Consider the following 22,473-nt stretch of genomic DNA (forward strand, 5'->3'; position numbering starts at 1 on the left):
AGATAACTGCAATCCAAGTATACTTAGAAGATTAAGTACAAATTTAGAGCAAATACTTTTTTTTTTTGTATAATTGCTGTATAAGCAAAGTTTAATTTTGTCCATATCTTAAGTACATAAAATATAGACTGAATGTATATGCTTCTATTTTATTTTTTATTTTTTAAAATATACTAATAGCACAATAAACTTTTTTTTTTTTTTTCCGTAAAGGATCAGTCTACATATTATGGACTTTTTGGCCATTCTACGTCCTGTGCTGTTTTCAGATTTCTGGGACCTTGTCCAGCTGTATATTACAGCTGCTACAGAAAATCTGATTGATTATGCCTAAATCTGCTCATGTTTGGACACAATCCAAAGGTCAACATGATCGGACTTGCAGATGAAGCTTGTCACATTTACAAGCTCTGTCACAGCACCGACCCCTGGAACCCTGCTGGATCAATTCTGTCTTTCAAAATGCCACTGAATAAGACATGAAGATGCTTTACTGTCTCAGATAGAAATGCTGATTTTGTTAAACAGTTGTCTGCCATGCCTTTTGACACACTGCAAATATTTGAACATTTAATAATTTGGTAAGTAAACAGGTAAACTGGATGCTCTTCATCTTTAAATGGTGTTGTGTTTTATTTCAATGTAACAGGCCAATCAGATATTTCACCCCTTGTGAAAAAGAAGTGTGCTTCGTTGTATTGAATACGCACTTGTAGTGTACTTCAAATCTTACAAGTATTTAAAAAAAAAACTGTAGTTGCTGATAGGATAATATTAATGAAATAAAAGGCCATTTAAGTTAACTTAAAGGGATAGTTCACCCAATAACGAAAACTCTGTCATTATTTACTCATGGTCAAGTTGTTCTAAACCTCTAAACTTGTATGAATTTCTTTCTTCTGCTGAGCACAAAAGGAGATATTTTTGAAGATATTTTGGTTACTGACATTCTGAGTAAATGATGACAGAATTTTCATTTTTGGGTGAAATATCCCTTTAAAGAGAATAAACTTTCATAATATGTTTATACTTAAGTACAGTTATAAAAAGGGCATTTTGTATATTTGTGATCTCAAATTAAAAGTTTTACTTTAAACTACATTTTAAATCATTGTTTTAATTGTTAGATGTGCTATAAAGAAGTTAATTACAAATATATTATTAAATGACAAACAATAGAAATGATACTGAAGTATATTTTAGTTTACCATAGATGCTCGTCTGTACATTCAGCAGAACACAATAAACATAATTATGAAATTGCATATAAATATTTGTCCAACTTGAGTGTACTTAAATACATATTTATATGTAAAAAAAAACCCACTGTAAATGCCTCTAAAGCTATTTGCATTTAATATAAAACATTTTCAATAGAATTAATGATGCAAATTTCATCAAATATTAAAGAGAAAGAGAGATAATAGTGTGATTATTCAGCTCAATTTAGTGCAGCCTTGATTCAGTTCTGTTCAATAACTGTTCATTCATTATGAATGAGTTCAATTCAGTATAAGCAGCTCTACTGAAGACAGTAATGTACAAACTGTATTCCCGAAATGTTGGGATGTTTTTTTTTTTTTTTTTTTTTTTTTTTTTAAATTTGAATAAAATAAAAACTAAAAGACTTTCAAATCACACAAGCCATTTTTTTTATTCACAATAGAACATAGATAACATAAATGTTTTAACTAAGAAATTTTAGAATTTTATGCACAAAATGAGCTAATTTCAAATGTGATGCCTGCTACAAGCCGCAAAATAATCGGGACAGTGGCATGTTTACCATTGTGTAGCATCTCCTCTTCTTTTCAAAACAATTTGAAGACGTCTGGGCATCCAGGTTTTGAGTTTCTGGAGTTTTGGTGTTGGAATTTGGTTCCATTCTTGCCTGATATGGGCTGCTGAAGAGTTTGTGGTCATCTTTCTTTTAATGATGCACCAAATGTTCTCTATAGGTGAAAGATCTGGACTGCAGGCAGGCCAATTCATCACCTGGACTCTTCTACGACAAAGCCATGCTGTTGTAATAGCTGCCCATACCGTATGCACTAATGCACCCCCATACCATCAGAGATGCTGGCTTTTGAACTTTTGCCACCTGATGTCACCTGTTGGAGTTTGGGTTCCTTGCCGCTGTCGCCTTTGGCTTGCTTAGTTGGCGACACTTGACATTTGATATTCAACAGTATTCTTGATATTTATTCAACAGTGCTTTGATCTGCCTGCATTGACACTATTCTTGAAGAGCTGCTGTGCAGCAAAAATGATGTACCAGTTATCAATGTAAAGCGGTTTTGATACAATCTGCATTGTAAAAAGCGCTATATAAATAAAGGTGACTTAACTGAACTGAACACTGATAACACCCTGGAAGGTCTCCCTCCTCTTTAGCCCGGAGGACACGGTGTCCATGATTTCCAACAAGATTGTCAAATTTGGACTCTTGGACTGTCTGACCATAGAACACTTTTTCACTTTAAAACAGTTAATGAGCCTTGGCTCACAGGACACGATGGCGCTTCTGGACCATGTTCACATATGGCTTCCTTTTAGCATGATACAGTTTTAGTTGGCATCTGCAGATGGCATGCCGGATTGTGTTTACCGACAGTGGTTTCTGGAAGTATTCCTGGGCACATTTAGTAATGTCATTGACACAATCATGCCGATGACATAATGGTCTTTGGCCTTTTCCCTTAAACACAGAGATTTCTCCAGTTTCTCTGAATCTCTTGATGATGTTATGCACTGTAGATGATGAGATTTGCAAAGCCTTTGCAATTTGACATTGAAAAACATTGTTTTTAAAGTATTTCACAATCTTTTTATGCACTCTTTTACAGATTGGAGAACCTCTGCCCATCTTTACTTCTGAGAGACTCTGCCTCTCTAAGACATCCCTTTTATAGCTAATCATGTTACAGATCTGATATCAATTAACTAATTAGTAGTTAGATGTTCTCTCAGCTGAATCTTTTCAAAATTTCTTACTTTTTTAGCCATTTGTTGCCCCATGCATGCCAACTTTTTTGAGACCTGTAGCAGGCATCAAATTTAAAAGGAGCTCATTTAGTGAATAAAAGTGTAAAATTTCTCCCTTTAAACATTCGTTAAGTTATTTATGTTCTATTGTGAATAAAATATTGGCTTGTGTAATTTGAAAGTCTTTTAGTTTTCATTTTATTTAACCCTCTGGAGTCTGAGGCTGATTTGGGGCCTGGAGAACTTTTGACATGCCCTGACATTTGTGCTTTTTTCAGTTGTTCATAAACATATTAATGGAAAAAGTGTCATTACACTGTATTCAGCACAAACTAGGCTACAATAATATGTGAGGAACATGTATGTACATGTTTGTGTTTTTGAAGGAATAACATTTATGCGTGGTTGTTGAAAAAACAAAAAACTTAAGTCACTGAAATAAGGCCAAAAAAAGTATAATAAATCTGTGTTCATAAGACTTTAGGGTATTGGAGGTTGTAGACTAGAGTTTTTGCTTCAAAATTATGTAAAAATTATGCTGCCTACTCCTTCATATTTAACAATATATTGATTTAGTTTTTGTAAGACACTTTTTGCCAAGAAACACAGTATGCAAGGAGGCGTGAATCACCACTGAAAATGGGCCATTCTCACCTGAGAAGACAAAAGAATTGGATAGTAATGAGCTGAAATGACTTGCATATTAATGAGGCATTTCAGTCAGGTAGGCTGTGAAAAAAAAACCTTCTGTGATGTCTCAAGCTCATTATGATATATGAAACATACAGAAAAATATTATTACAATATAAAGTAATGGTTTTATATTATACTTTAAAATATAATGTATTTCTGTGATGCAAAGAGTCTGAATATAGGCTTTTAGTTTAAAAGCATGCACATTTGGAGAAATATTGGATTCTCATATGCTTATGTCAATTTTCTATACAGAGGAGTTATTTTTATTTAATATTCACTGTCATTACTATGAGCGCTGGTGTTTTCAATTCATCCTTGAAGTCGGAGGGCGCTCTGTGCATTTTAGTCCACAAATTCATCTAAAAGAAGAAGAGGCTATTCCATGAATGGAGTTTCCAATACATACAGCAGCAGGAGGGCGCTAAAGAAACAAAAACTCATCTAAACTTCATCTGTAGAAGACAAGTAAACAGGAAGTAACTGCATGTCTTCTAGAGATCGCTAACCATGACTTTTACATCCAGATAAACACTTTTCAAGACAATAAATACACGATTGAGATAATAAATGCATGTATTGACTGAATTAGCGTCTGAATAGCGCTGGCTCCGTGGGCGTGGCCGCATTAGCAGATAATGAGCTGAATCACGGATTTCTGACATGGCTCTCTTTTCATACAGATTACATTAACAAAGAAGGTTTGTTTTCGATTTGACTTACATGATTTAAAACCTGACATCTTAACGTTTTTTTAGACATAAGTGTAATTTTTTTGTCATTAGTATTCACTAAGTTACAGTTCATTTTCTGAGAACTATCAGATTGGAGTTCGTTCAGAGGGAGAGGAGAAATCACGCATCATGTTAGTTTTCTTTATTTTACAAAAAGCACAAAATTCTGTTTTTACTCTGAGTGTACACAAATGAAAGAAGATATTCCACAGATTAAAATGGTGTATAACTCTTAATTGTATGTGCAACATTGACGGAGTATTTTGAGTCTCTTTCACACTGATAAGAAAAAAACCACGGTGGTATCGCCGGCGATACCGTCAGACCTCAGAGTGTTAAATTTAATAAAAGTCCCAACATTTCCGGAATTCGGGTTGTTGTTCAGCTTGAGTCAGTTCAGTGATTCAATTCAGTTTAATAACTGGATCAGCTAAAATGGCTAGATAATTGTGGCTTAGTTAAGTGTCCTCAACTAAGCAATCCAAAGGTAATAGTGAAAAGGAGTAATGGTGGAAATGGCCTATTTTACTGCTTATTAATAGTTAGAAAGTTAGTTGTTAAGTTTAGGTATTGGGAAGGATTAAGAATGTAGAATAAAGTCATGTAGAATAAGGCATTAATATGTGCTTAATAAGTAGTAATAAACAGCCAATATTCTAGTAATATGCATGCTAATAAGCAACTAGTTAAAAGACCCTAAAATAAAGTGTTACCAGTATTTTTAAAAAAAAACATATTAGTGAAGACTTTAATGAATTACCAACCATAACTAGAGGAGCCAGGCCTACAAAGTCCCTCTGAGTGGTGTAGATCCTCATGGTGCCTTCAGACGCCCCCATCATTTTGACTTCATCTGGAAGAGTCAACTCCCACTTAATCACCTGAATCTCTGATTGACTGCTGACATCTTCCACTTCAAAATCCATCTGAAGAACTGCTTGGAGTTTGCTTAATCTGAAAGAAAAAATGCCATTAAACACCTCAACCAATAAAACCTCTTAATCTTTTGTGATGAAATTGTCAAATGAACTGCATTTGCAAGTTGCTCTGTTTGATTCTAAAAAACTGAGTGCAACTATTGACTTTAAGTCAATAATTGTATATTGATTATACCGTCATTGCCACTAACAACCCACATTTAAATTTAAAAGATACATGGCTTGTGGTACCAACCTTTCAGCAATCAGCAAGCCATATCATTTTAACCTCTTAGTAGTGCAATCCCATCAATGCCCTGCATAATGCTTTCAATAGAACATGTGATCACCCCTAATCTGATGCATCTGTCTCAAATCTTAGCTTTAAAATGCACAGCTTTCAAGCTCTGAGGATGAACCAAAGAGTTCAGATGGCTATTTTGAGTGAACAGCATATGTTTATAGATGCATGCATGGATCTGTTTGTACAACCAAAAAGGCAATTATTTCAAAAACCAGGATTGACATAGAAATGACTTTTGAAGAAATCCCTGATATAATAATCCAGTGGCTAGTGGGACCTACATTTATTTCACAGGACCATAATTTATCACACATGAAACAAAGTAAAACAAACAACATGTACATTGGATATCAATTAGTGACTGACTAGCAAACAGTAACAAGAAGGCAAGACAAGAGAGTAATCCAAAACACAGGCAATGGTCAAGGCAGGAAGCAAATGATCAAAAACAAATAAGCAGTCCAGGGTCAAAAAACACAGGCAAGGCAGGATAACATATGACTAAACAATACTTAGCAATGTGTGTGTGTATGTGTGTGTGTGTGTGTGTGTGTAGGTGTAGGTGTGTGTGTAGGTGTGTGTGTGTGTGTGTGTGTGTGTGTGTGTGTGTGTGTGTGTGTGTGTGTGTGTGTGTGTGTGTGTGTGTGTGTGTGTGTGTGTGTGTGTGTGTGTGTGTGTGTGTGTGTGTGTGTGTGTGTGTGTGTGTGTGTGTGTTAGAGTGCAGCTTATAAAGTGTCACTGATGGGAAACAGGCGTGAGTGTGTGATGAGTTCCTAGATGGGGAATTGTGGGAAGTGGAGTCCATATAACCAAGTTGATTAACACAGACCCAGGGCACACGTAACAAGAAATCTCTTGCTTATTGGAATACAATCCCTGTAAGGGATATAAAAATCCCTGTATTGTTCTAACATTAGGTGATTGCTGTAGGGTTGCTTGAGCATATTATGTATTAGTTCTAAGATAAGATTTGTTCTAAGATGTGAATTTGATCCCAATCCTTAGGGGAAGAAAATACAAAATGAGGATAAATTGCATTCTCTCTAAAAGAAGTAGATAATAAAGGCTTTTACTGAGCTGTGTTGAAAGCATTCTTTAAAATATCTGGTTTTGTATCATACAGGCCATACAGGTTTGGAACGACATAAGGGTGAGTAAAAAAGCATTTTTTTAGTTTTAGGTGCACTGTTCCTTTAAGGAATATGTTGCATCCAGGTGTACTTTTCTTTTTGTCCACTGAGTCACCAACATCAACATCACAACATTGCACATGAGCTTCATTGGAAGGTAAAACCAGTTCACATCATCACTAGATCCCACACACTCCACAGAGGACCCAAGTCTGTATTGATGAGTGAAAGTACGTAATATAACCCACAGGATGCCCTTGACTGTTAATCGTTTATAAATGTTTATTCAGTAATGGTTTGTTCATTGTTTGTTCATGATTTACCATTGTTTATTGAGATAATGGTACAACAGTTTTACAACATGTTTATGAACATATAGTTATGTTTTGTAATGCTTAGTTCTTCATTAACTAATAACTTATAAATTACTTAAAGGGGTGGTTCATTGCAATTTCACTTTTTTAACTTTAGTGTGTAATGTTGCTGCTTGAGCATAAACTGTATCTGCAAAGTTACAGCTCTAAAAGCTGTAACTTTGCAGATGCAAACGGAGATATTGTCTTTTAAAGTTATGGCAGTTTAAAGCCTACAAAAACGACTGGTTTGAACCCTGAAATTCACATAAACACTGCCATGGAGAGTTGTCTACACGGGATGCACGCGATCAAAGATAATAGAACATATTTTAATCAGTGATATTGTCTACACTGGATGTGGCGCTGAAGACAGCTTCCAGAATCTACACAAGTTCAATGCTGGATTTGCACAAAGGCTATTACTGAAAGATGAAGCAGTTCCCACTTTAAAAGCAGAAGCTGCTGTTTATGGGTCCCAAACTGTAAGTACGTTTTATTGTTTGTACATGTCTTTTAAATGTATAGTTCTGTTGCTATTTTTTGGTTGCATCAAGGACGTAAACAAAAACCAAAGCGGTTTGGCTTTACTGGCCAGTTAGCTAAATTCTATTGCATACTTCTCCAACAAACACCAACAAACTTCTATGTTCATAGACAAACAGTTGTTCATGCTATAAATTAAACGATACCTTTACAAAAATGCTACTACTCAGTCATGTATTTGGCTACAGTAAAGCCTTAATCAGGATAAAACCATATATTAAAAGCGAATTTAAACAGCAGTGACATTTATAAGTGACAGCATATCTACACTTTGACAAAAGTACAAATGGAAATACTTACCATTTATAAACGTATTTTAAAAAACGTGCTTGCAGAAGTTCTGCTTGACCCTCTTCATCATTACTGCTATCTGGGTCTGATTCTGTCTCAATTTGATACAGCAATATAGACGCCATTTCCACAGAAGCACATGCAACAACTAATGGTAAGGGGCGTGGTGTTTCTGGACGTTTCAGGGAATCACAATACACAGGTCCAGCAAACCAATCTGAGCACATTGCGAATTTCGGAGGGAGTGGTATCACAGAAGCAGGAAGTCAACCTGCAGTTCGAATGACAATGGAAACAGTGGTGTAGAATAAAGGTAAACTATATGAAAAACATGGCGTTTTTAAAAAAACAAAGCATTAAGACATGTTAAACTGCTTCCCATAAACACAATCAAGCTTAGAAAAAAACAGTGAACCAAAGTGTTACCGACTAAAGGCATTAAATGCCACATCATCTAATGCTCAAATCAAAGGCTGAAATCCTAAAATCGTTCCTGCCGTCAACCATAAATAGTGAGGAGACTTCAGGTCAGGCTTTCACTAATAGGATTCTGACACACACCACGGTACAACCCTGACCTTTGTGCTCCCATCTAATGCATGTATAGTAAATCATACATGTGTATGTGTGTAGTGAGGTCTGATAGAAATTCTCAGGTTTTTCTGTGGTTAATTCACTTGAAATTGAAAGCATAAAAGCAGAGTAAGCTCTTTTATTAAACAGAGGACTAATGAACCAATTATGGGAATAATAACAGAAATCCACTTTGACCAATCTGATTTAGCATGTAGACTTAATCTTTCCATGGACAATATTTCCAGCCTGGCAATGTCTAATCAGAGGCACCGGTGAGAGTTGGTTAAAAACCATCTAATCATCTGATTAAAAAGTAATTAATTAAATTTTCCTTAACAGACACACTCACCTTTTCACATTTGCAGTTGTCTTTCTCTGACAGATCACTCCAACACTTCCATCTGGACCTGTGTCTAGGGTAATGTCCCATAGTAATGTGTTGGTTGGTGTGGCTGTACGGAAGGACACACCCTTTTTTACCATGGCTCTGTTAAGTGTAAAAAAGAAAAATGCAAAAGCATTAATTATGAATAGATAGTCTTTATTAGTAAGCAGAATAATACTAGTTAAACTAGTAACACAACAGGACATTCAGCTCATCTCATAGACTGTTATGACAAATAAAGTTGAATAAAAAAAAAAAAAAATTCAAACAATATACTGGTATACTGTGATAACGTGAGGCTTGATTCTGGGTCCTTTATTGTTTAACTTATATAGGTTTCCACTTGTGTAATTAATCAATGTCCTTTTTTTGCAATTAGACATATGCCCACAAATCAATTTAGAAATGATTTGCCTATCCTCTTGCCTATCATGTTCCTCAAACCATTCCTGAACAATGTGTACACTGTGGCTGGGTGCATTATCCTGCTGAAAGAGGCCACTTCCACCAGAGAACACCATTGTCATGAAGGGGTGTATCTGGTCTGCGACGTTTAGGTACTTGGCATGTGTCAAATTTACGTCCACATGAAAGGTATGACCACTGGTCATAATGTTTTGGCTCATCAGTGTCCATTCTCAAGAAATCAAACCCTTGACTTTAGTGTTGCTAGCACCATGATCTGTTGTTTGAGGTACAGAAACACCTGTCAGACAGTTTGCATGGTAAAATCATCTTGGAAAAGGTAAGTCTTTACATTTATCCCTTTTAAAGTACCACAGATTTTAAATGCAGATTTGCTTATCCTTATGTATGTTTTAAAATGTTTATCACTGTTTTGTAGATAACTCTATTATACTTTTTCTTTTTCATTTATTACTGGTTCCATGCGCATTGGAAGTAATGCTCATGTTTCTATACATAGCAGGTTTGCATGTGTGGATGCACGTGTATCGCAGGGGAAGATAAGGCCAATGATGCTCTGTTCAAGAAGTGTAAAGCTGAGGCTGCAGTGTGGTTTCCAATAGAGGGGTGAAGAAAAGTATGGTAGTCTCCATTCTCTTACAGAGGACAGGAAATCAATGACATCCACATTAGACCCAGTTAGCCAAGCCTAAGCGGTCATGACAACCCCGACCTACACACAGCCACACACACGCACACAAAACCCTAACAACCTTCATTTGAAACATTCATTGTTTAAAAGCTCTGTCAAAGAAACAAATAACTGTAATGAGACACATATATTGCATGGTGCAGATGCTCCACTGGTCACCTGAAGCTGCTCTCTTGAGTTCCTGTGAGTCAAATGACTACAACTAGAGTTCCTGTTCCTCTTTTTACAAACTGTCACACTGACCCTATATCACACTATTATCAGAATAATATATCAATATAATTGAACATTCAACTGCAACATTATGTACCCACAGGAGAGAGGAAGTTCAGCAGCTCAATAGTGTCAAAACTCTGTTTAGCCCAAGGGACCATTACAGCTCTTGGAACAGAATCTAAAAGCTTCCCAAGAACCAATATAGCCAAACAAAGTGGCATACAGGATATCAATATGAGCATAATGGATAAGGATTGTTAAAAATATGCACCTTACAGATTCCAGGACCCTCTATATCTTTTGTAATCTCAAAGCCATAGTGTTTTCATTGTTGCTGAAGGGTCTTTTTTCTCCATGAGTGTCTGTCATAAATATTAGGGTTATAAAAAGCCATAGGGCATGATATTAGTCTCACAGGGGCTGTATTGTAAGACCCTAGCTGCTTAACTGCTTGATAATCGGGCCAGATTTGTTAAAGGACAGTTGAACATACACACATAATCATGTTTGCAAACAAATAAGCACAGGGAAGATTGCATTATGTTGATTTTTTAATGAAAACAGTAAGATTTGTGTGTTTTGTGCATGTAATACAGGGTTAAGGTCATGTTTCAAAAGATGTGATCCTTTTGTGTTTAACGTGTGTGTGTGTGTGGGGGGGGGGGTTAGGGGGGGCATCTGTGCTCTCTGTTCTTTTAAGATGTAATCACTGTCTTGAATGAAGGGCTCATGGGAGCACTAATCTTGGCATTGACAGAGATGATTCTGGGACTGTTCAGTCATAAGATCACAATCTGCCCTCCTTTTCTTGAAAATGTTAAATCTTTTTGTCTTTTGTCATCTTTCTGCTGCAAGTTTCCGAATGTGCATTTTCACTTCCAGTACCAGAAGCATCAAGTGAGCAGTGTATTTCATAATGTTATTTGCAATTAGAATGGTGCAACTATAAACTGCTCTCTCTAATTCCTATTTTAAAACATTATGCTTGCATTATATTTGTGTTTGTGCATTAAAATGTCTTTGTAAACACACATTTTCATGATATTAATTCCATGTAAGATGCATATTGTGTGACCCCACCCCTAAAAGTGAAACTTTGCCTATGTTATCATTATTTTTTTATTTTATTTTTTTTTTAAAGGCTGCAAAAAAATTAAAAATAAAAATGATGAAAGATGTCCCTTCCCAGTACGTTAAGTCCACACTTCCCCTTCTCTGACATTGACAATCCTGGGAAACATCTGTCCAAGACATTTAACACTGCTAACCAAATCAATCTATTTGACCTATGGAGACCAAACAACTTGTGAAACATCCATCCCAAATCATCTTCTGTCTGTCACTGTTGACAGCCTCACAGTATTATGGTAGAGGGTATAAGAGCGAGCTCGACATCTGATATCACGAATTTGTAAGCCCTTTTTCTATTATCCGTCAAACATCACTGACATTTCACATAATGAATGTAGGCTTTGAAATGTCATGCACATACTCAAACAGGTACAGAAAATGCCAAAGCACCATATTGAGAATATTAAATGACCAAGTGGTTAGGAAAACACCCAGGGCCAAAAATTAACACTCACCAACTGCCAAATGTGAGGAACAATGGGATAAGCAAAATGGGATTGGCTTATTATCAGATAATGGTGCCATTCGTGGTCCATTTGTATTTGCATTTCAGAGAAAATGCTGATTTTGCTTACCTCTTGCCTGCTTGGAAATAATGATTTGATCTTTCTGCATCATAATTGAGAGAGTGGCTTTCTATAACAGTGTTAAAATATGCTTTAGGGTTAGAATATTGACTTGTGACTAGTCAATGTGGGAATTATAGTGTGAATCAAAGATTCAAAAGGTCTACTAAAAAAGAAAAAGGTTTCATGACTGTAAGAAATATTTATGCCTGAAAATGTTCTCGATTGATTGTGCACATGCTCAGAAGTTCTCAATTCTCAAATTCTCAAAACTGGTTCCTTTTCTGCATTTTCTAACAAACTCTTCCTGATTTTAAAATCTCTACCATTGCATTTAGTGAGACAATCAGATGAGAAACCCAAATGAAGATTTTAATTATGAAAAGACTAAATTATGAAAATTTACTAATTTTTAAGTCCCCCTGTAGTAAATTATTTTTTCCCTTAAAACTCATCATTGATCACCAAAATGACATATTTAAAAAATAAATTCAAGTGAAAAAAAATTCTTCATGGCTTAAAATAGCTTGTACACCCTTGACTCATTTAATATACACGGATCTATGAATATGCGAATTAGCCCCACCTCCACTCGCTCAGCCGTTTTCTTCTGGAAATGGATGTTTGACAATTTCGTTGCTTTTAATTTTCAGATTTAAAAAACATTCAGACGAAATCCTGCAAGCGCCCGTGCCTTCTCTGTACATGATACAAATCCTTGAATAAGTGCGGACTTCCATCATATTTACTTGAACTTATCAGGTAGGCTAAAATTTATAATGGACTGAATAGCTCTCTCAGAACTTGATGTGCGAGGACACACTGACTGAATGTGCACATGAATCACGGTCGCATATTGTTTTAGCTATGTTTTATAGTATTAAAATATTTCGAAGGACAAAAACGTGAACTTTATTGGCTTTAGCCCACTTCAAGTCAGCTGACACTTTACTTAGTGCAAGCCCCATATGCACTCATACTCTTGGCACAGCCCTTGCAATGGTTCTGTCATTAATTAATATGAATTAATATAATTAACCTTTTGCTTGACTACGTTATCAAACAGCTAATAATGTGTTGCTAATGTTACACACACCGTTCTTGTTTTTTTATCTGAGAGCCAGACAGCTGCCTTCTAACAGTATCCTGACAAGCTGCCTTCTAACAATCAGTATCCTTACGAACGCTTTGAACAACTCAGAACATGGAGAAAGACATATAGTTCATCATAACATCGTAATAGACTCGCTATATTGATAAATCTACACAATTTTTCATATCAACAGAAAATTTACCGAGATAACCTTGCTTCTCTCGAGACTTTCCAGCTTCAGAGCATTCATAGTTAATGATATGCTAAATCCCGCCGGCACGTTATTGTGATTAGTTACACGGTAATCTGTGACGTCACAAACACCACCAATTTCAAACCGCGGGTTTTTGGTTTACTGCAGATTTAAACATAAAATACTCAGCAATGGTGCTGACTTATGAATTTGCACATGGTTTGTCTTAAAGCATATTAAAAACACTACATAGACATATAAACAAGATTAAAACTTGATTTTCACCACAAGGGGTCTTTAAGCAAAACAATCACTGAGCAACAGTTTATATTTCCTGCCTCACAACCTCCTAATTTATGACCACTGTGACACGTCACTTTCTGTTAAAAAACATGAGTGTGACTACAGGTTAAATTTATCATGGTGATTCCTAACGGGCCTTCTGACAGATTTATATGTGATGAAATTCAGATGAGCAGGAGCTATTTTTTACAAGGCTTGATTGGGTGAAGCGTTGATTGATCCCTGTGTGATTTAGTGGTTAAAATGAACTACTGAATATACTGACAAGCATTTATGGCAACTAAATTTGATTTAATGCCATTTATTTTGAAACTCGCATGTTATGTATTTAAATATTTGTAATTACACATTTACACATTTAAAATTCAATGATGAACCGAACATTCAGTTAGAAGTGAAGCGACTATCATTGATAATCTCCTTACAAGGCCATATACTAATGTTTGGGTAGATAAGATGGTAAACTAACAATCAGTGTATTTGATACAGGAGAAAGGGGCAGGAATAAAGATCTGAGCGACTTTGACAAGGGCCAAACTGTTATGGCAAGGTGACTGTGTAAGAGTATATCTGTAACGGCAAGGCTTGTGGGTTGCTCACAGTCAGTAGTGGAGAGAATTTACCAACAGTGGTCTGAGGAGGGACAAAACACATACAGTACCTGCAGTACTGAGTGTTGGGCAACCAACATTCATCAATACATCTGTCTGGTCCGAGCCAACAGAAGGTCTACTGTGGTACAAGTCACACAAAATTTTAATGAAGGTTTTGGGAGGAATGTATGACAACACAGTGAATCACACTCTGCGGAGTATGGGGCTGTGTATGACCCCTGTCCACCATCAAAAATGTCTAGATTGGGTATGAGCAGGGCTGGACTGGGACAAAAAAATGGCCCTGGCATTTTTGCTCAGACCGGCCCACCACAATCGGTCGGACACCACCCACCAGAGTATTACATTTAATTGGTAGAGTTATTAAAAGTACACTTAGTAAGAGTAGGATTTCTAGATGGACAATGTGCTCCATGATATAAAAGCTAACCCTTAGAACGTGGATGTAGAATACTGATAATTCTATAAAGATTTTTTTTTATTTATTTTTTTCAATGAAACAGACAGCAGAAAAACTATAATTTACAATTACAAATATACTTTGTTTTAAAGAGCACAAACCCCTGTTCAAGTGTCAAACATTTACCTCTCATTACTCCCCATTAAAAACAATGAAAAAGAAAACTATACTACCAAATTACTCACAAAAAACGTCCTAATAAAATGATATTCATGTTATTCACTTGCCATAAACAACCAAGTGTTCACACCAGAGTAATAGGGTACAAGAGCTACAAAACAACTTTTTATAGCTGAAAAGTGAGATCTAGTAGACAATCATCACGACTAACAGCTATAAATAGACACCTATAGTCTCGTTGTGAAATAAACACATCATCAGTAATATTACATTATAATAATAACCTGATTTTTTTTTTTTTTTTTTGAAAAATCAAATTGCATCATTTCAGGTTTTTCTATGAGAAGGGCCGTTACTGCAAAAGTGAACTCTGATAGCTACTACAAGGGAACTGCTAACTACAAAAAACAGTGCAAAACAACTTTTGCTGTGCTATTTGACTTTAGCTGACTGAGTGACCAGTGCAGTAGGTGACAGTCTGACTTTATAATAACGACGACGATTATGTTGTCTTATAATATTCATTCATTTAAGCATCATCGTCGTCGTCGCCTCATGAGTCCCTCGCTGTTAATCATGTAACTACCCTGCTTACCGCTTCTATTATACTCTCCTGCTTACTCTGTCCCTCATTGGCTTCACTGTCAGACACCTGCTGCTCCTCTGCCTTACAGGTCTCCTCCATGTTCTTCTATGTTCACCTGTTTTTGCACGTCAGGTACTGTAAGTTTGGAAACTGAAGCTACAGTAACCGCACTAAACATGCCAGTAATTTTTGCACGTTGAGGCATCAACCTCTAAATTTTTAGATTTTTTTGCCCGCAACTTACTCCTGTTAAGAGATGTGATTGGGCCAGCCCAGTGTCAGTATGGAAAATGAACCAATGGGCCGCTGTCCCTGCTTTATGGGCCGGTCGTTGGCCAATTTTATGTTTATTAAAAAAAATCATATCATATAGCGGCCCCGCCCTCAAGTGCGTCGGCCCACCGGGCATTTGCCCGGTATGCCAGATTACCAGTCCAGGCCTGGGTATGAGAGTATATGAACTGGACCTTGGAGCAGTGGAAGAAAGTTTTCTTTTACACCATTTTACCTGGGAAAGTGATGGTGCCAGGACTAGGGCTGGATATTGCCAAGAATCTGACGATACAATACGTATCTCGAAACAGGGGTTACAATACGATATATTGTGATACATTGCGATACTGTAAGAAAGATGATATATTGCAGTTTTTTTTTTTTTTGAAAGATCTGATTTTAAAAAAGTAATAAGAACACACAACCATATGCATAAAACCTAACAAGCAACTTTATTTCATTTAATCAATACAGTATAATTTGCATTTTTATCACTAATCACTATTTTGTGCAATCTAATTAAAGGGGAAGTAGTAAAGTAACTGCAGGATTATTTAGGTGCATGTTTTAAAGGTTCACAGTATAGCAGTTTTTAATTTCTAAACTATTTAACAACAGAAAGTGCAAGTTCATTCCATGACTGAATGATTGTTTGTTTTATATTTAATACTGTAAGGCTGTTTGTTTGAAAGCAGTCTATTGTATAAAGTGCTATTTAAAGTACTGAACTGAAGACCATATCCACATCGCTATGATAGATGCTTTCTCTCTGCTGCCACCGCAGTCAATTTTGTTGTGTTTATTTTGTTACTGAGAAGAAAGTGTGCAGTACATATCACATATTCTATCAAAACGTTTCTCAGCAGCGCGGATGCGTCGGGATGTTAAGCGAACTCTCAGATTCAATGCGAGTATTGGATTTTAACATGACTCTTGTCGATTTCCTTAGTGGCTTCTTTATAGCTGAAGCCAAAATGAGTCCACACTTCAGCTCTGTATACCGTGGGAGCGGAATAATCATCTTGTGAGCTGGGTTTGCTAATGCTAACACTAGCGATGCACGCACCTTCACCTCACGCTTCTCCAGCTCCACGTCAGTTTACGCTCTGAGATAACACTGCCTTCTAGCGGTTGGGTTTTATATAGTCTGTGGTTTAAACCGAACACAAAGCCACAAATCTTGGATGTAAATATCGAAACAGTGTTTTTGAGAATCGATACAGTATCGCCAAACATAATATCACAGTATTCACATGTATTGATATTTTCTTACACCCCTAGCCAGGACAGCGTGTGTTGTTACATTCACAGAAGTGTGATGTTCTGGGGAATGTTCTGCTCGGAAACCCTGGGTCCGGCCATTCATGTGGACAAAACTTTGACACATGCCACCTACCTAAACATTGTTGCAGACCAGATACACCCCTTCATGACAATGGTGTTCTCTGGAGGAAGTGAACTCTTTCAGCAGGATAATGCACACAGCACACATTGTTCAAGGATGGTTTGAGGAACATGATGAAGAGTTCAAGGTGTTGCCTTGGCTTCCAAATTCCCCAGATCTCAATCCAGTTGAGCATCTGTGGGATGTGCTGGACCTACAAGTTCAATCCACAGTGGCTTCACCTCACAACGTTCAGGACATGAAGGAGCTGTTGCTAAAGTCTTGTTACCAGATACACCTTCAGGGGACTTGTAGAGTCCATGACTATACGGGTCAGTGCTGTTTTGGCAGCATGCAGAGGACCAACCGCATATTAGGCAGATTTTTGAGTAGAATCAACAAAGCATATACATGCCTACAGAACGACCGCTGGCTCTGCACCGCTATACCTTAACTCACTACTTCAGACTAACGCGCCCTCCAGAAACCTGCGTTCTGCAAGTGAACGGCGCCTTGTGGTGCCATCACATAGGGGCACAAAATCACTCTCACGGACCTTCTCCGGGACTGTTCCTGGCTGGTGGAATGACCTACCACGCTCTATCCGAGCAGCTGAGTCTCTAGCCATTTTTCAAAAAAATGCTAAAGACGTATCTTTTTCGTCAGCACTTGACCCAGTAGTAGTAGCACTTACCTTGACTAATATTCTTCTCCTATCTGTGTATTTATTTAAAAAAAAATTCACTCAGCACTTACATACTGTTGTTCTCATGTTGATTTGATTGATTCCACTACTCTCATTTGTAAGTCGCTTTGGATAAAAGCGTCTGCTAAATGACTAAATGTAAATGTAAAATGTATACTTTAAAATAAATACACCACTAATAACAGTAATAAACCACACTATAACACAATCTGTATGCATGCATAATGTTTATGTTTTATGTGTCCTTTCAATAACAATCCTCTATAATGCCCTAACAATTCTCTACTGCTATTGCACCAGTCAGTGGTCCAGTCTTTAACAACAACATTAAAACAAATTCATTAAGCCCAATACGAATGGTATATTTCCCATTTCTGCTATAGTTTCATGACCATTTGAAGCCACCAAAGTGATATCACAGCACGACATATCAAACCTCACTAAAGCTCACATCTGTTAACAGCTCAATGCTTCAAGGGCAACTGAGCAATTGTTCATTATAGTATCAGTTAATGAAAAGTATATATTGGCCATCTGGAACCATTTTCAAATTGATTAATGTATTTCATTCAGAAGTGTAATTATGTTTGCGTGCAGTTTAAAGGTGCCATAGAATGCTTTTTCACAAGATGCAATATAAGTCTATGGTGTCCCCTGAATGTTTCTGTGAAGTTTCAGCTAAAAATACCCCATAGATATTTTTTTAATTCATTTTTTTAACTGCCTATTTTGGGGCATCATTAAATATGCGCCGATTCAGCATGCTTCCCCTTTAAATCCTTGCACTCCCCACCCCAAGCTTGTGACAATAATACATTGCATAAACAAAGTTCACACAGCTAATAAAACCCTCAAAATGGATCTTTACAAAGTGTTCGTCATGCAGCATATTATGTAAGTATGGTATTTATTTGGATGTTTACATTTGATTCTGAATGAGTTTGAAGCTATGCTCCGTGGCTAAAGCTAACATTACACACTGTTGGAGAGATTTATAAAGAATGAAGTTGTGTTTATGAATTATACAGACTGCAAGTTTTTAATAATGAAAATAATGACAGCTCTTGTCTTCATGAATACAGTAAGAAACAATGGTAACTTTAACCACATTTAACAGTACATTAACAACATGCTAACAAAACATTTAGAAAGACAATTTACAAATATCACTAAAAATATCATGTTATCATGGATCATGTCAGTTATTATTGCTCCATCTGCCATTTTTCGCTGTTGTTCTTGCTTGCTTACCTAGCACAGATCCTGCACAGATCCATATGTTAATACTGCCTGCCCTTGTCTAATGCCATGAACATGGGCTGGCATATGCAAAAGTTGGGGGCGTACATATTAATGATCCCGACTGTTGCGTCACAGTAAGTGTTATGTTGAGATTTGGCTGTTCTTCGGAGGTCTTTTGCACAAATCATATTTACATAAGAAGGAGGAAACAATGGTGTTTGAGATTTACTATATGTCATTTCCATGTACTGAACTCTTGTTATTCAACTATGCCAAGATAAATTCAATTTTCAATTCTATGGCACCTTTAAATGTTTTTAGATCACATATTAAATTAGAGAAGAGAAGAGAAGAGAAGAGAAGAGAAGAGAAGAGAAGAGAAGAGAAGAGAAGAGAAGTCTCTTGGGACAGTCCTCACAGTGACTGATGTGAGCTGTATAGAAGAGAGCTGGCCGTGGACTGATGGAGATTTAAGGTGACAGTGATTAAGTGGCAAGAGCAACAGGCCTTAGAGAAAGAGAGAGATGGTATTTCAGCAGCAAAAGCTAACACACAGGGGTAGATGAAGAAACGTGCTTCAGAGAGGAACAAACTTCACCAGGGAAGCCTGAGACAGCAGAGATGGATGTTAAGAATGAAGGGGATTAGGGGGAGGAGTAGGCAAGGACAACAGGTCCAGCTGTCCTCTTAAGACCCCAATAACACAGAAACAACCTGGCATGTGAATATAAAATGGTCCACACATGACAAAAGTCAACATATATACTCATAAAAAAGAGCAGCTTTACATGTAGACCATGCTTTCAGAAAGCATAGGAAATGGGTGTTTTTCTCCATCATGATGGACACACAACTATGTCTACAATTGGCATCTCAAATCTCCTCAGTCTTATAAGCTTCTTAATTTAATTTTCTGAGATTTTTCTATTTTCCTCAGTGCTGAAATCCACTGCATCACAAGGATCATCCACATCTCAGTTATATTCTTTGAAGAGAATGAATTGATGTGTAGGCATCAGTGATCATCAATGATAAGTGACATTCATTTTTGTGTACTTTTCTATAAGCAGGGTTGGGCAAAAATACATCAAAATGTATTTTAAAATAAAATACCAAATACCTTAATTTTAAGTGTATCAAAATAAACTACAAAATACAGCAGCCACACCATGTATCAAAATAAACTACTGTATTTTTGTATTTTAAAAATACTAAAAAATCATTTTACAAGGGAGCATGAAATTTCTTCACTAACCTTCCATCAATTGGCCTATTTGATCTATCCCTTTACCATTACACTGACTCAGTTGATTAATGTTTGATAGCAACAGCTTTTCTCTGCCTGAGTCATGCAATAAATCTGACATATGCAATCAGTTAAAGGCACAATATGTAGGATTTTTTGATTAAAATATCCAAAAACCACTAGAACAGTGTTATATATTTCATTGACTTGTGTACTTACATTATCCCAAATGTTTCCAAGAATGTTTAAATCCAGAGAAATAAGTAATTTTAACCAGGACATGGGCTGTGTCCGTGCATCGCCTATCAATGACATCATACCCTCAATTTCTGTTTTCTTGTAGAAACCATGGAAACACCAAAGATGCATTATATTCCTCATCTGTCAAAAAAAAACATGTTTTATTAGACAGATGAGGAACTATTTGGATTCATTCATCGACTAAAAACTAATCATCAGTGTTGGGGAAGCTACTCTGAAACTGTAGTTTGACAAGCTACAAGCTACTCATAAATTAAAGTAGTTAAACTACAGTCAAGCTACCCTTTTGAAAAAGTAGTTAGCTACACTACAAGTTACTATCAAAAAGTAGCTAGCTACATTGAAACTACTTTGATTATTATTATTTTTTTTTTTTTAAATGACAGCTTATTACTAATTACTGAATACCTGTTAATGAAGAATGTTAAGATGTTGGGGGTTTAAAACAAAGCAATGCACTACAAGTATGATTTCAAAACTTTTTATTTTTATTTTGTAAACTATATCAAAAGATACAATACTCAAATGTAGTCTATATCTCACACTGACTCTCTTTGCACGCTTTATAAATAATACATTCAGAATTTTAATATAAGTTTTGTTTATCATGCTATGAGAGGACCGACGACCAACTGCACTCTGCAGTTTCAAAAGTGATATAAATGCAGGATTCACACTAAAAATTGCTACCATAACCAAAACATGGGACAAAAATATGCAATAATAAGAATAATATTAAGAAATATAAATGCAGACTAGAAAAAATATTAGAATTGCTGTGTCTATATTTTTTAAATTCTATTCCACTTATTTGTAAAACGACTTAAAATCCTAAATGTCTCACTATACATTGCTATTCTTATTATGGTGGAGCCGTTGTTTACACATTACATCTGCACATTACTATAGCACCCTCACTTATTTCAGAAGCACCCTCAATGATTTGATTCTGGAACCGGACCTGCAGTTAAACCGAACCGGAGCTTAGATGCAGGGTAAACTCACAGCACATGCAGTTATAAAGCTTTGAGACGCGAATCATGCACTTCTCGCGTGAACATTCTTATACCCGAGCAACCGATTTTATTAGATAAGCCTTTGACGTGTGATAAGCGCACTAAACTATATCGCTATTTTGTTTTCAGTTCAATTGACGGATGCTTTGTCCGTTACATAATCATCAGACGATCTCTTCTCGATGAACTGCCGATGAACCGTTAAAGCCGCAAGATGCGTTATATAACAATAGATGGCGGTAATGCACGATGCTAGTTCGTGATCTGAAGACACTGAAAACGAGCTCGTCAGAACGCGAAACGGAATGTAGCTTGTAGCTTTTGGTCGCGCTACACCGCTACTTGCTGGAAGATGTAGTTAACTACTGGAAAAGCTACACTGTTTTAAAAGTAGCTAAACTACATACAAGCTACTGAAAAATGTAGTTAAACTAGTAGTGCCGCTACAAGTAGTTAACTACTCCCCAACACTGCTAATCATGTTATATACCTTTTTGTTTTTAATTTTGTTTTCTTGATTTACCGCGAGTACCATTTTTTACCATGCCTAATATCGATCTAGCTTACTGCAGTGTGCAATAAGTGTCTAATAGCAGCTGCCAAGAGAATGCAGAGTAGCACTACAACATCTTTCAAAACACAAATGTATCTAATATGATAAAGAGCGCCGCATTTCCCCACATACACTAGACCAAAAAAAGCAGAAGCGGCGACTGAGGCATAATAAAAGTTCTGCTGCTCTCAAGACATGTCGTGTTCGTCTCTCATTAGCAATCTCTCCAGATGTCTTGTTCAGCTCTAACATCACTCGCCTTGCTCTGCTTCATACTACAGTAACGTTAATAATCTCATCTATGAACATGATTCCTGCCCGAGTCCCATCCTGATTCTTTTCCACTGGTGGTAGACATGAAAACAACACATCCCATGATTCCACAAAATCAAGGATAAGCGACTGAATAAGCGACCTCAATCTCCCAGATGAAGGTTAGTTTTAAATTAACCAACAGTTTAATTTTTAACAGTTTGCCA

General features: G+C 36.5%; 1 protein-coding gene across 1 annotated transcript in view; it reads right to left on the bottom strand.

The window, feature by feature from the left end:
- Positions 1-22,473, bottom strand: part of LOC137026575 (transmembrane protein 132D) — an 81,952-nt gene that overhangs the window by 33,400 nt on the left and 26,079 nt on the right. Inside the window, exons 3-4 of the mRNA XM_067393963.1 lie at positions 8,879-9,016; positions 5,177-5,366 (exon numbers count right to left, since the gene is read on the bottom strand). Of these exons, the coding sequence (XP_067250064.1) occupies positions 5,177-5,366; positions 8,879-9,016 (328 nt within the window). The remainder of the gene's footprint in view (positions 1-5,176; positions 5,367-8,878; positions 9,017-22,473) is intronic.

This window comes from Chanodichthys erythropterus, chromosome 9, assembly GCF_024489055.1.
Source record: "Chanodichthys erythropterus isolate Z2021 chromosome 9, ASM2448905v1, whole genome shotgun sequence".
NCBI lineage: Eukaryota > Metazoa > Chordata > Actinopteri > Cypriniformes > Xenocyprididae > Chanodichthys > Chanodichthys erythropterus.